At 30.9% G+C, this 15,080-nt stretch overlaps 1 protein-coding gene across 1 annotated transcript; it reads right to left on the minus strand.

Annotated features, from left to right (window-relative positions):
* Positions 1–7,146: 7,146 nt before the first annotated feature.
* On the minus strand, positions 7,147–14,651 carry LOC122607789. Its single transcript, XM_043780838.1, has 4 exons — positions 14,121–14,651; positions 13,801–13,922; positions 11,160–11,315; positions 7,147–7,438 (listed from the first exon to the last, which is right to left on the minus strand). Exons 1-4 carry the CDS (start codon positions 14,367–14,369, stop codon positions 7,345–7,347), a joined length of 621 nt encoding a protein of 206 aa, XP_043636773.1. The 5' UTR covers positions 14,370–14,651; the 3' UTR covers positions 7,147–7,344.
* Between the last annotated feature and the right edge of the window lie 429 nt (positions 14,652–15,080).

Consider the following 15,080-nt stretch of genomic DNA (forward strand, 5'->3'; position numbering starts at 1 on the left):
ATGTAATAAGGGCAGTGATATTAGTACGATGTCTTTTAATACATTTACCATTATTTTACGTACATTAACCAGCTGTACAGTAGGCATAAACTGTTGTATCTTACATACATTAACCAATTGTCCTGTGAGAAATTGAAGGGAAAGAAAAAGCTTAGTCATGTTTTGTCGAATTATCCTTAACTTGACAATTTTTTAGAATGGGCAACCCTTTCCTAGTTTCGTAAGGACCATTACACAAGTTTGTGAAGGGGTATGTTTACACATAAAATATGTATCTAAGAAAGTCTTTCTTACTAGACCAACAACAATCACCATTTACGAAAGTGATGATGTGAAGACATTCATTAAGCTTAGTAAGAGTGTAAAACCTTGTTAGATAGAGGATAATGGAACTAACTTGTTTCTTTATTGAAAATATATATTTAGAATGCTAATCATCATATAATACAACATCTTACAAATTATTTTAAAAGCTTGTTTCATTATGTGTTAAGTCATGTTCGTAATCTAGTAAACTTGTAAAGTGAAATGAAAAATTATTAGGGAAAGAAAAAGCTAGCCTACAATACAAGTCAATTGGATAATTTGGGCTGGACTGTGACGAGATTTAAGTGGGGCTATTTCGAGGTGAATCCAATAATGAGCAAAAGCATATAATAGCAAATTATATGCGTTTTATTTAGAAAAATTTACATACTCCATAGGCCCATGAACTAAGCCTTTTAGTCTTTTACCACTTACAGGCTCTTGTTATATTGAGTATTTGACTTCTTTGCAGTAGTATATCTAATTGTAATATTATAAGACGAGCTCCAACCCTAACATAGCTGTTGACATGCAGGGTGAACTTAATGTAAAATGGTCGAAGTGAGGGAGACATATAGCTCGGGTTTTCGTGTTTTTTTTTTTTTAGTGCAAAATGTGGGATAAATAGTTTTTTAAGGTTTTTAAAATAAGGCTATAAAACAAGAGTTTGATTAAACTAAGAAATGAAGAAATGGTTTGAAAGTGAGTTTTAGGTTGGAGAAGGTAATTATAAATAAGGGAAATAACAAATCTATAACCACTTCCAGTCATCCCTAACATACATGTCTTACATAATTGTATATCATAATTAAGTAAAACTTGACTTGAATGGTTAAAATGTACGAGTATTTTAATTTATCACTGTCCTAAATATAATGTGATTTCACACATCTCGATTAAATTTTTCCTTATATGTTACTTGAAAGACTATCTTAGATATAGTTGGAACAAAAGGCTTTTTGAAGCAAATCCTTTGACAAAATGGAATTTCTATCTAATAACTTTGACAGCATTTGTAAGTTGTTTTGGCATCGAACAATACTTTTATCATGCTATTATCATGAGTTAAGTTGGAGAAATTTTGATCTTTGAAATCAAGGGTCAAGATTCAAAATCTTTGAATCTTAACCATTAATTTTATTTAAGGATCAAGATTACTCTAGTTATGTTAGGGGTAACTACCCATAATTACGAAACACTTAACTAGAAACACGTTTGGTTATATAGCGTATATATACATTGGGCACACATTTAGTCGCTTTCTGAACGAAATAAACATCACACAAATAAAAAACCGATCAAAAAATAGGACATACTAGAACAGGAAATTACCAATAAAACTTTGACAAACAAAACTCCTTTTTCACAAAACAAATTTAAGAAAAACAACTCAACTTGACTTCCCAGGAGTACGAAAAACATATCCTGCTAAAGGAGTAGCACGGGGTGATCGCATAGGCAACTCATTTAACAAATTTCCATCTTTATCATAATAAATAACCCCCGAAAAATCCAAAGGTTGACATTTATCTCCCATAAGAATCTCCTTCCGCCACAACTCGTCGGTTTTCCCTTTTCGTCTACATAGTTTCATCGTTTTGTTGTTTATGGACGCAACAAGTTTCTTTGGTGTACGTAAGCTAATTTTTGGCCCGTTTTTCAACTTTTTTGTAGATGTGATTGTGTATTTTGCACAAAGAAGTAACATGCTTGTTATAGATTGAAGAAAAGAGGTGGTTCGACATTTTGGTTTCAATTCTTTTGTGCTCATGTTGTATGAATGATGATTGTAATTTTCGGAGGGTTGTTATATAATTATATTGTATTCTTGTATATGTATATAAAAGGAATAAGAGAATGATGGGGGTTATTTAATAGGGATTATGGCACCGAAGTGTAACCAACTGTGACCATAAGGTTATGTAATGTAATCAACTACTTGATTAGCTATATAGTGTAACCACCTTTATTTTTTGGGTTATGTCATGTAAGTTACCTGCTACTGCAAGTTTCCATCCGGTTAAGCCAAAAATAAAGTTAGGAAAAATGGCACCGGAATGTAACCAACTATAACCAAAGGGTTATGTAATGTAGCCAACTACTCAACTAGATATGTAGTGTAACCACCTTTGTAATTCCATTAACATAAATAAAATTATAAAATTATTCATTTCTTTTGCTTCTTTTATCTTTTTCATTTCATCACATGGACTATGCAACACAACCCAAAATAAGAATCTAAACCCAAATATATTAACCCACTTGATTCATCATATCATCAATCAATATATCATCTTCTATCAATCACTATATATCTATATCTATATAAATTTCTCCTTTGCCATCGTAGACAAATGGTTTCACCATGCCGATTCATTCTATAATATTAATCACCACACTATACCATGATCAGATATGTCAATGGGTTTTGCTTTATTGGATTCCACAACTATTTTTAAAGATCTGAATGGAAATGACTCAACGAATGATGCAAAAGCTCAAAAAAGTCTGATCATGTCCAAGGAATCCGCTGATGTTGTTCAGTGTGCCGGAATCTGTTGCTGGTTGGTGGGATCTGCTACTGCTGCTGTTGCCGAAATCTATTGCTATTATTCACTATTGCCGGAATTTGTTGTCGGAATCTGATGCTGTTCTTCACTATTGACAGAATTTAGTGTTGTTCTTCGCTGTTGTCATTCACCATCTACTCGATAAATATCCATCTATTAATCTAGCCATTTACACACAAATTTGATTTCTCAATAAAACTCACAAATCTTCAAACTCAAATTGATAGAAAAGAGAGGTCGCTTGTTGTTGGACTCTTCAAAATCAAAACCGTCGTATCGAATCTTCAAAATCAAAACCGGTGGTAATGGTGGCTGAAGGGTGATGGTTGTGACCGGAAGTGAAAGTGAAAAAAGAAAGAGATAGAGAGAAGAGGTGTATATTCTATAATTGTTATATATAATGAAAGTGGTAATTGACAACTTGTTTCCCATCCGGTTGCTTACATTACATAACCCAAAAAGCAAAGGTGTTTACATTATATAGCTAGACGAGTAGTTAGTTACATTACATAACCTTTTGGTCATAGTTGTTTACATTCCGTTCACATTATCCCAATAAAAAAAGAATAAAAATGAAAGTGGTAACCAACAACTTGTTTTCTATCCAGTTGCTTACATTACATAACTCAAAAGGCAAAGGTGGTTACACTACATAGCTAGTCTATAGTTGGTTACATTACATAACCTTTTGATCATATTGGTTACATTCCGATGCCATTTCCCTATTTTATAAGGCCTGACTTGCCCGTTTCTTTTACTTTCCTTTGGTAATGTATGAGCAAGATATAGTATGCTTTTTAGTTTCCTTCTTAATGTCAAAATTACCATGTTTGAGAATTTGCAAACTTGCAATTAATAATTTTTCTATATATATGCCGTAGAAAGTTGTAATTGTGGGACTCGTTACTACTATTGATTAAGCAATACGCAACACAAAAGGTATGTAATAAAATTAAAGTAATATGTCAATTAAATTATTTAATTTATTTATTTAAAGTAAGTAATAAAATAATAATGTAATATGTAAATTATTAAAAGTACTGTTAAGAAACATTTTCCACATCAGTTGTAACTTGTATGATATTTATGATTAATGCGGTACCTAAGTTTAAAAAAAAAAAAAATTGTTACTTATTCTTGATTATGATATAAATTCGTAAATAGAAGTTTATAATTAACATCTGGTTATGAAAAATTGAAAATAGTAGTGTCATTATATATAACTGTTAAACATTTCAATCTCAATCTCAATATCTATCTATATATATTAAAAGAGTAGTTAACCGAACATTTTAAAACATTCTTCAAATTCAAAGGCATGCTAGAAATTTTCCACGTAGGATTTATCCTATGTGGCATTTTCATAGTTTTTTGACAATCAAGTATAAACTATATATTACAAAATTAAATTATACCAAAAAATCGTATACTTCAAGGCAATTATTTTTAGGAAAAGGTATAACAAGATCTTTAGAAAATAGGTTTTCAATATTAGACAAATTAATTTTCTGAACCTCACGTAAATTTATTTTATGGCAAACTTAAAATAAATTAAATATTTTTTTTGTGTTCAAGTTTCATTAGTTAACCACTCTTCAAATTTAAAGCTATATTAAAAATATCATAAAATTTATTCTATGTAATTCATAAATTATAAAAAATTCAAAATAGAAAAGATATCAAAATTAGCAAATCTTATGTATATATAATCAATCACAATTACAATTTTACAATTCAATATTAAATATTAATAATATTACAACTATTTATTACAAAAAGTATTATTATTAATAATTTTATGTATGTGATTAAATATTACTCCGTATTACATAACATTGTTTTATCTTTATTGTTATATCTACAAAATAAAGAATATTAATTAAAACTTTGTTAAATAATTATTTTAAGTAACCGCACATCGTGCGGGTAAAAAACCCTAAGATATATATAATTCTTTATCTCGATGATGTGACGTATCTTTGGTATCGCCACATCATTTTTTTCTTATCTGGCGTTCTCATATCGTTTGTCTTTAAAAGATTGACACGTAAGCTGCCACAAGTACATTTATTTAAAATTAAATAGATAAATTAAAAACCCAAAATGGGACTCGAACCCACGACGTTACATATTGGGTTATTTAAATTTAAATTAGAATTAATTAAGTAACCCATGTTAATGTTGATTACTAAAAAACATTCGCTCGTCAAGTTATAACTCTCGCATATGACGACAAATACAAGATTCTCAACCAACATAACCTTCATTTTTTTTTAACGTTCGATTTTATTATATGTCATATATAGATTTAATTTTTATTAATCTTTAATTAATGCAAAGTTATGAGTCTAGATATATGCACAATCTCTTAATCAATATATATTTTCATCTTTAGATTTTATATACGACTATTGTTTCGTGTGATACGTGAAGCAACATATATAATTGTCTACATGTTAATATTTTGTAATAGAATATATTTATATTTTAATATATAAACTACATGTTGAGAAAAACAATTACAAAAAATCCTTATTTTCATCTGTTTGGCAAAGGATTTTTGGGGGCTTTTAAAAGCTTAAAAGCTTAAAAGCCTATAACTTTTAAATCTATGCTCCTTTTAAAGTTATAGTCCTGTTTGGATGTTCATTTGAAATCAAAAGCTCCAATGCCAAAAAGCTCATAAAAGCCCCGAAAAGTTTTTAAAATAAAAGTTTGTGTAAGAAAGATTGAAATAAAAGTCCCAGCCTCTAGCTCCATTCCCAAGTTCCAACTTCAAACCTCTAGCCACAACCCCAGCTCGAAACTTTTGTGTCAAACATACCCTTAATCCTATAAGTCATCTCCATTAGTTTTTCCATCTAATATATGCAACATTTCTTTTTATTACAATATGATAGCTAAATAAAAATAATAATTAGTTTTTATTCGAAACGAACTCCTTATCTGAGCATATTAATAAAGGGTAATTGGTAGGGTGATAAGTCATAGAGGATGATAGGTCACAAGGGGTGATCGATGATTGTTAACATACCTGATGGGCTCCGCCCTTAGTCATCATAGCTATGCCACGTACTAACGGGCTCCGCTCTTAGACGTCATGGATGTGTATGTATGATCAAAACGTAACTTACATGCGAAAACAAATGTTTTACACATGTAAATATACAAGTACAAACAACAAAATATGAAAATTAAAATCGTCGACAGTATAACAAATGACCTTTATAATGAAAAAGGACGGAATGTGAAAAACACTCGTATATTTCTTATAATTTATCGATGTATGGCGTTATAAATAAAACATTTTGAATAAATTAGATGTATTTTTATTATTTTAGAAGGCAGAAAAATGTGTGATTGCATGTATCCGATCAATGAAATTTCAAATCTTGTGCATTGTATGTATCCGATCAATAAAAAAGATACAAATGACAACTTATATGGTTGTCAAATAGATACCCGTATACGTACAATGTAATGATTCGAAAGCCCATTATTACAATGAATACAACTTTAGTTTTTTAACGCTATAGATATTAGTTCCCAAATACTAAACAAAGAAAAAAAGGGGGGGGGGCTCAATTTTTATGATCAAATAATTAACTTATATAATTATTTTTACTGCATATAATAAGATATAAACGTGCAACGCATAAATTTCTCTATCGTGGGCTCATGAAATAGATTTATGTCAATTATTGGACAAAGCACATTTCCAAACTCATATGGGCTGAAAACCGCAAACAGCCCACTAAAAAGTCTTAATGCGTTGCACATCGGATTTTCCAAACTTTCAAATGTTTGGCTCAATCATCCCATACCCGAACTTCGGTATACAATATTGAATCTTTATTTGTTTGTATATATTCAAACATGTCTTAAAAGTATTGTATGTTATAACATCTTACACCATATACGGTTAAAGAAAATAATAATGTACGTATGGTCATGTGAATTGAAATTTTCTAGAATTTCAAGTTCTTACTATTATATTTTAATTCATCAGAAGCGAGTTTGGTAATGACCTTTCGCGTAGTCATATTCAAGTTGGCCAACAATCAACACATTCCAATTCAAGTCTCATCAAAGAAAAATAAGCAATATTTTGTGTCTTAAACACAATTGACTTCAAATAATGGTAATTTTTCTTTTTATGCCACATTTGTGAGCACTGTGTTAACTTTCGTTCCATATCAAAATATCGGAACATATCAGAACATGAGATAAAAGTATACACGCGTATTTAACAAGCTAGAGAAAAACAACATTAGCCGGTAAGCAGGAGGAAACTTTGTGATTATGAAGAGTAATCTTGTGTTAATTAATTTCCACATTTTGGTGTGTGGTGTTGTATGAACTTGAAAAAGAACTGACCCATGTGGTACTTGAATGCAAACTAATTAAACTGAATTTTGTCCATCATTTTCACTCTAGAACACTATACCCGAACCAGACCAGTCAATGTTCATTGTTTTCTTCTTCTCCTTGATCTCCATATAATTGCAGATGGATCTGGACATACTTGATATGGGATTTTGGGTGGAGGAACTTCAGGTACACTGCAACAATCATAATATTTTAATGATGATAACAGACAATTATGACCAAAACATGAAAATAAAAAATAAAAAGATGTATTCTGTTCATTTGTATTATGTATTTATAAAAATGGACTTTGGTTCGTTGTTTCTTAATAAACGGGCAGACTAACTAATAGCTGAAAACTGTAACTACAACGGGGTTTGAACCACCGACCTTGATGTTAATAAGCAACATAGATACTGCTAGCCTACAAGCTTGTTGGTTTGTTTGACTACAAAATGATTCCAACAAATCGGGTTTAGTTCTTTACTTAAGAAGTTAGTTTGGATCAAGTGGAAAACCCATTGTCTTCAGAAAGTTGTCATTTTTACACAAAGATAACGAGTTTTTAGGGGTGGATGTGGAAACGTTTTATCTCGAGTGGGTCAAATGGGTGATAAGTCAATTCTTTTTTTTTTTAGAACAACGAGTTAGGCAGTATTTATAAAAATACTAGACTAGGGACTCGAAAGCAATAGTAAGTGAGTTGGTGAACCACACCGGGTGCATGTCAACCCATTATAAACTCACCTGAAATGTCACCACAACCCAAGTATAATTATCCATCCCCTTAATTATTAAACAAATATTGAAGAAAAATAGTTCTAAAAAGAAGCAGAGATCCTCTTTTTTGTTGCTATGTCTCCTTTTTTAGTTCCCAAAGACTACTAGTTGATGAAGGCAAGTTGATCAAGGTTCAACTAAAGCCAAGTAAAGAGAGAAATCACGAGCATTACGATGATATGCATAGCTTTCATCAAAGGTCAACGTGATAAATTATATAAGGCCAGTTATAAGTACACACAATTGTAGTCGAGATTTGTCAAAAAATTTGGAAGTCCTTCACAAATATCCAAATAGGGTGTTAAAATAAGTGATGACCGTCAAAAGTGGAGTATGAACCTAATAATATTCAACAATCCACCTGAATTTTTTTTAACTTGTATATTCATATAATAAATTTGGATGCCCTATGTGGTTGCACAACTCACTCACCCTCATCAACGACCCCGTGATCACTTAATCTTGACTATCAACTATGATCATTGAAACTTAAAAACGACGGTGATGATTGCAAATTTCCTAAACTAGCTAGTGAACCTATAACGATGGCCCATTTCTTCAAAGGGCTCACTTGACCCATTTGTGAGCCCAAAGCTATGGATAGTCATGTACACATCTCTAACACTTCTAAATTACAACTTAAAGCTATGGAAGAAGATATTGAAGTTTCAACTTAATATCTATAATTGGCTCAAACTTATATATCTATACACCAGTAATTGCGATGTGCTTTTGGTACTAAACATCGATAGAACATAACATTGGTTAACATTGACAAAGATTGATCGACAAAACTGTTGGGAAAAAGTGCATTTTTCCACCACTTTGGACATCAATAAATATATAGTCGTGTGACATATATTGCGAACCGTTTAGTGGGTTTTGTAGTCTCTGGCCAAGGCTACGTAACAAACTAAGATGCGTCCAAATTGGGTTAAAGGTGAATGAGATATCGAGTCTCAAAGTTGTGTGTTTGGTGCATAAGTTGGAGTTGGAAAAGCTTTGTCCCACATTGGTGTGGGATATAAACTTTTACTAGTTTATAAGTGGAGGTTTCTAAGCTATGTCAAGATCTTGTGTTGTGTTTTACTCTGGTTCCTACCCGCGCGTAGGGGTGGGGTGCAGAAAACGGGTTTCTAGGTCAAAATTCTCTAAACCAATGTGTGAGCTCGAAAAAGTGGGGCCCGTGCGAGGCTCCTTTTTGCTGCGACCCGGTTTTTGACCCGGTCAAGAATGATCTAGAAGAAGCTTTTGAAACTCCTGAAACTGATGTCATAAGTATCAGTTTTGTAACTCACTTTTGTATCGTTCATACCACACACACATTCTCTGCAATTTCGTCTTTTAGGCAAGTGTTCAACGTCCGGCAGTACGCTGCTTTTAACCGGTGTACCCTGGGAACAGACGGCGAATCTGTTTAAGGGAATTGTGTCAAACACAAGCCCGGTTCTACTTATTGTTATTACGTTTTCTTGTTTTGCAGGAAGCTTTCAAATTGCCTCTTTTATTTAGTTCCTCCATTCTGTTCATGTTTAATTCCTTTATCATTATTTAATCGTATTGTAATATATATATATATATATATATATATATTTAAGGAATTACATATTGTTATTATACTGTTATTTCCAACAAAAATTTATGCGTACCCACCTATTTGTTTGTCATATAATTATCAAGTCATTAAGAGCCGACATATACATGTAACACAACTGGTCCAATTAGTGTTGATAAATGATAATGATACATAAACAACTTATAAATGAAAATGTCCTTACTTCATAGGTGACGATAATATATAATAAAAGTACTAATTTGGGCTGGGTACAACTTAAAACAAACAGGTAACGAATTAAATGTTATGTTGTACATACCCAACAAAACTTAGTTACATATATACATTGAATAAAAATACTATTATATTGCATAGTACTCAAACATATATAACAGTTCGGTAAACAAACTTTAACGGAGTATTTAATCTATAATATAACTAAAAGAGGGGGTTGGGGTACACTTGGCATCCTAATCCACCTCCTTGAGTCTAATCCCTCCTTCTTATTAATCCTCTAATTTTTTAATATTAATCCAAATTAATTTACACTTTTTGGTTTTCCATAACCAATTTACACTTTAACCCCAATCTAAATCAATTAATTTACACTTTTTTGTTTCCCATCATCAAGTTACACTTTAACCCAATTTAAAATAATTAACTTACACTTTTTGATGTTTTATCACCAATTTACACTTATTTCAATTTAAAAATAATTAATTTTACTTTTATATAGTTTACACTTTTAGAAAAAAAAAAATGTAAATTTTTTATTTAACTAAAGTTGAAAAAAAAGGGTAATCTGGAATCAATATTTATATGGAGTTAATTTTCGTATGTTTCTTCTTTGGGCGGATAATTTTTGGAGTATTTTGACCGATGGGGTGGCTATTCAGCTAGCAAATTTCCAATTTGATTTTGGTATATCTATTTAATATATTTGAATTCCAATTTTTTAGCTTTGATTAATATATTTTGAGACTATCCGTCCATTGGACGGGTCTAAACACTAGTGTGTATATATATAGATATAGATTACTCCAACTGGCAAAGTTTATATGCACCTAACCTATTTTTTATGTCATATTTATTTTCAAGTTATGAAGAGCAGCAACATATATGTACACAACTGGTCCAATTAGAGTTTGTTGATACATGACATATCTATAATTGACTCAAACTAGTTTGGACTTGGTCTTAAAAGAAATAGGTAATCTGGGCCTGCAGAGAGGCAAACCCGACCCTTGTCCCACGCTTTCGAAAAACAGGACCAATTTTTTCTTCTTCTTATAATAATATTAGTCATCATTTATACAATTTTTGTTTATATATTTAAATTCGTTTGGATGTATAAGCCTATTTTTTCCCGGCTCAATCGTCTGGACACTTCTCTGAACGTACCGAAACAACAAAATTTAGTTACACGGGACAAAAAGGAAGTGTTACATTGAAGAGTGTATAACCGAATAACGTAAGGTCATTGTGCATTACTAACTATTCTGATGTATTTCGACTATATATCGTCTAACTGTATAGAATTTGTCACCATAAGAAAGTTGGAAAGTAGTAAGAAATGGTACCTCAATGTGGAAATATCAATCTGAGAAAAGTCCATGCTAGTTGAGCTATCTGACAATGTGGGTCTACTTCTCAATGTTAGTGGTGAAGTAGGTTGTTTGATGGCCAGAACTTTGCAATTAAAGTTGTGTGAAATGTTCTTGTGGGCCATTGCTAACCTATCATACCAAAATAAGTAGAAAAAGATCACTACACGTATATTGGTACCAAAAATGTGTTGTTTTCTTAGTATAACTTTCGAAAATAATTAAACTTGTACTTTGCTAATCTGTTACGAACAGTTTAGAGTCGATATCAATATGGATATCGATATATATATAGAAGCTAGGTAGTGTTTGAGTAAGTCAAAAAGATATGTTTGTTTTGAACTTAGTGTATACCGAGTGACTTAACAAAAACAAAAAATACTTTTACTGTTGATTTTTAATAGGAAAATGCTAAAGTAACCACTTAGGGCTTCATTTAACGTGCATAAAAAAGTTGTACATATTCATATTAAATGTCGCCCCCTGAATTTTATGATAAGTGTACAACTAATTAATGCACCTTAACGAAAGCCTTTAGGGCTTTGTTTGACAAAACCCTTTTTAATATTCTCCTTTATGCATTTTTTAAAATAGCGAGTTAGTATTTAATATTCTCTCTGTTCCATATTAAGTTTCATAGTTTGACTTTTTCAATCTTAATTTTTCAACTTTGACCGTAAATATCTTTGTTTATGTTATATAACATTTGGTATAAGATATATGAGTTTTAAATATATTTTTCAATTGAAATAACTTTCATCAACTAATAAATAATACAAACAAATTTATTTACAGTCAAATTCGTAAGAAAAAGACTTGAACAGTTAAAATAGAACAATTAAAATGGTAAAGAAAGAGTAGTTAGCATTCAAGATAATACAGTAACATACAATTGGCAACACTGTTTATTATTTAGGACATAAGGCAAACAATAATGCTGTCTAATTTATACAGACAAATTTATCAACACAAACACTTTTACCAGACAAGATTTGATGAATGAATAAGAAAATGAAACAATTTGTTAAGATCGAATTTAATTTCAAGCTGTCTATCACCTAACGATGATGTTATCAATTGGGACCATTTAATCTATCTAAAATATTAATTGTGCAACCATAACTTTGCTTTTCATAACATCATTAATTCATGCCAAGTTTATTTATTTAGCATCTTTTCTATAAGTACAAAAAAACAAATGCATACATACATCCTATAAGGCTATAATAAGGACATATGATATGAAAAATATACATGCAAGATAAAGGGTCAAATTGACACTTATTAGAAATAACTTATATTTGCGAAGTCTATTTTTCATAAGAATAATTTTTTCTATAAATAACCAACTCCACTTAGGTGGGTTGGCCAGGGGTATCTTTTAAATTCACTATGTGGGCCTCAGAGACGAGTTTTTCCCAAGGTATCAGGTTCAAGTCTTGGGTTTCTAATCTTAAGGTATTTTTCATAATAAGGAGGAGGTTGGATGTCCAGCGATTTGTTGGTTAAAATTGCCTACGTGCTGAACCGAAACTAACTTTACAAAAAATTTCTATAATTAAACAATTGGACAGAAAATCCTTAGCACTCTATATCTATATACATGTCACATGTGTAAACTGTCTGTACCAGTATATCACCACTATGCACCCATGACCTATTGTTTGTGTTTATTTTTTGCCACACAAACATTTACATGATCATATATGCTAACATAAAACATAAACAAATTCCTGAGTATAAAACTATAAATGAATCATAGAAGATGGTGCAATTGTATAAACAATATACTACATTAATCACGGAATCTATATTTTAATCATCCATGTGAAAAGTGTAAACATCTCTAAGACAAGATTTAGACACGAAATCAATCAATCTTAGTTTTAATTAGTTTTGACAAACTTGGTTCATGTGTTACTAAAAGACATCTTAATTTGTCTTACTTACCATCTATATATTTCCTCTACTTTATTTTTTATAATGTGATATATTAAACTAATGAAAAGGAAGAAACAAACTTTATTGTTGTGTTACTAGAAGACATATTCATTTTGTCATACTTACCATCTATTTATATACACTGATATTTTTAATGTGAGTCATTAAACTAATGAAAAAGGAAGAAAGAAAACAAAAATAATAAAACTCCATAGTCGGTGATAAAGCAGATATCAATGGTATTGACTAAATAACATCTTTAGACAATTAAAAAGATGCAATTCAAGTTAAATTTAACATTCAAATTTGAATGATCTCAATTCATAAGATAAAAACTTTATATTAGCCTGCTAACCTGTTTAAGCCGACTAAATCTTAAAACACGCATTTGCTTTAATATTAGTCTAGAGTTAAGTTGTCGCTTGTAACCTTTACGTAAAACCTTAAAGCAGCCTTTCTACCTTAGTAGGTGTAAGATCTGCCTTCATCGTAACTTTCCACATAGATCATTAAGGTATGAGGCTCTAAGTATTCTTAACCCTTAAAGGCCATCCAAACTTGGAATTTCTAACTATTTTTAACCCTTAAAAGGCCAAATTTTTACCACTAGGTAATTACTATCCAACATATACAAATTTTAAATTATATAAATCAATATATGAAAATGAAAATCTACCTGTAGAGAAAACTTTGATCATGTAAACCAACTACCAAAGTTGAAGCCCCAATCTGCCTAACCAAATCCGTCATCCTTCCACCATCTTCATCACCTTCCGTCACAACGATATCTATCTTCGTCTGTTTTCATTTAAAAAAACAAATTAATGATTTTGATCAACTAAAAACAATCTTTCATCTACCAAGTGAAATAGTACTTAACAACAACAACATTTAAACCTTCAATATGATATGATGTAGACAGTCATATACGCATTAATAAATTGTAATCAAATAACAACAAAGAATGAACCGATTGATCAAAATGAATTAACTTACATTAGGAAAACTCTGAAGACATATATCCTTAAACGAAAGTGCCAACTGAAAACCTTTCAACCTTAACAATCGAGTTTTCTTTTTATTACGTGATTTGCTACCGGTTGTGGAACTCACATGAAAAACATGAAGTAGAGTCACTAAATCCCCGTAACGAAGAACGTTATGAAGTGCCCATAAAAGAGCTGTTCTTGCAACTTCAACATCTTCTACAACCACAACTATTTTCCTAACTTCCATTTCTTCCATATATAACTTTGAGATGAAGAGTAAAGAGGTCGAAAGTCACAGGACCCAAAAATAACATTAAGAAAAATATAAATTTTGTGAAATCATTGACTCTAGTACTTTTTTAAAATGCTCTGTACAAAGGCAATTTCTCGAAATCCTAGTGGTTAAAACTAATTAATTTGATGTTTGATATATGAAAGTTTGTCGGGATTATATGGAAGGAATTTGGCCGGAGCATCGGGGAGGTCTTATGGGGTGGGTTGTCTTTATTATATGTGGTCTAAAATATAAAGAGGTCTTTGTTTTTAAAAATATGGTGGCATATGCACGGAAAAAACATCTGGATTATTCATATATATGATGATGATATCATGATTGGAGTAAAATATTATTTAGAAGATTTACTGCACGTTATCGTGAAATATTTTTTTTACACGATAAAGTTTTGGACACAAATTTATGTCAAATATTTAAACCCGAATTTTTTATAAAAAAAAAAAAAACCTAAACATGTGGTAATAACAATAAAATAAAAATTACATGATTAACCAAACTTTATTGCGATTATACCAAGTTTTTCTGGATTTTCACAAAATAGACAACAAAATCGCAATGAGATCTTCAAAATCGCAATGAGAACATCATAATCGCAATCAGATTAAGATTATGAAGAATTGCAACGAGATCTTGAGAATTGCAATGCGATTCTTCTGCAGAATCTCTTAGAGA

Source organism: Erigeron canadensis, chromosome 7 (genome assembly GCF_010389155.1).
Source record: "Erigeron canadensis isolate Cc75 chromosome 7, C_canadensis_v1, whole genome shotgun sequence".
Classification (NCBI taxonomy): Eukaryota; Viridiplantae; Streptophyta; class Magnoliopsida; order Asterales; family Asteraceae; genus Erigeron; species Erigeron canadensis.

What these genes read in the sequence shown, in the direction of transcription:
- LOC122607789 (XM_043780838.1), bottom strand. Translation starts at nt 14,369, where the DNA reads ATGGAAGAAATGGAAGTTAGGAAAATAGTTGTGGTTGTAGAAGATGTT. An exon ending in GTCTTCAGAGTTTTCCTAAT is followed by an intron (nt 13,923 to 14,120) that starts GTAAGTTAATTC and finishes AAATGAAAACAG; the next exon opens with ACGAAGATAGATATCGTTGT. An exon ending in GATCAAAGTTTTCTCTACAG is followed by an intron (nt 11,316 to 13,800) that starts GTAGATTTTCAT and finishes TTGGTATGATAG; the next exon opens with GTTAGCAATGGCCCACAAGA.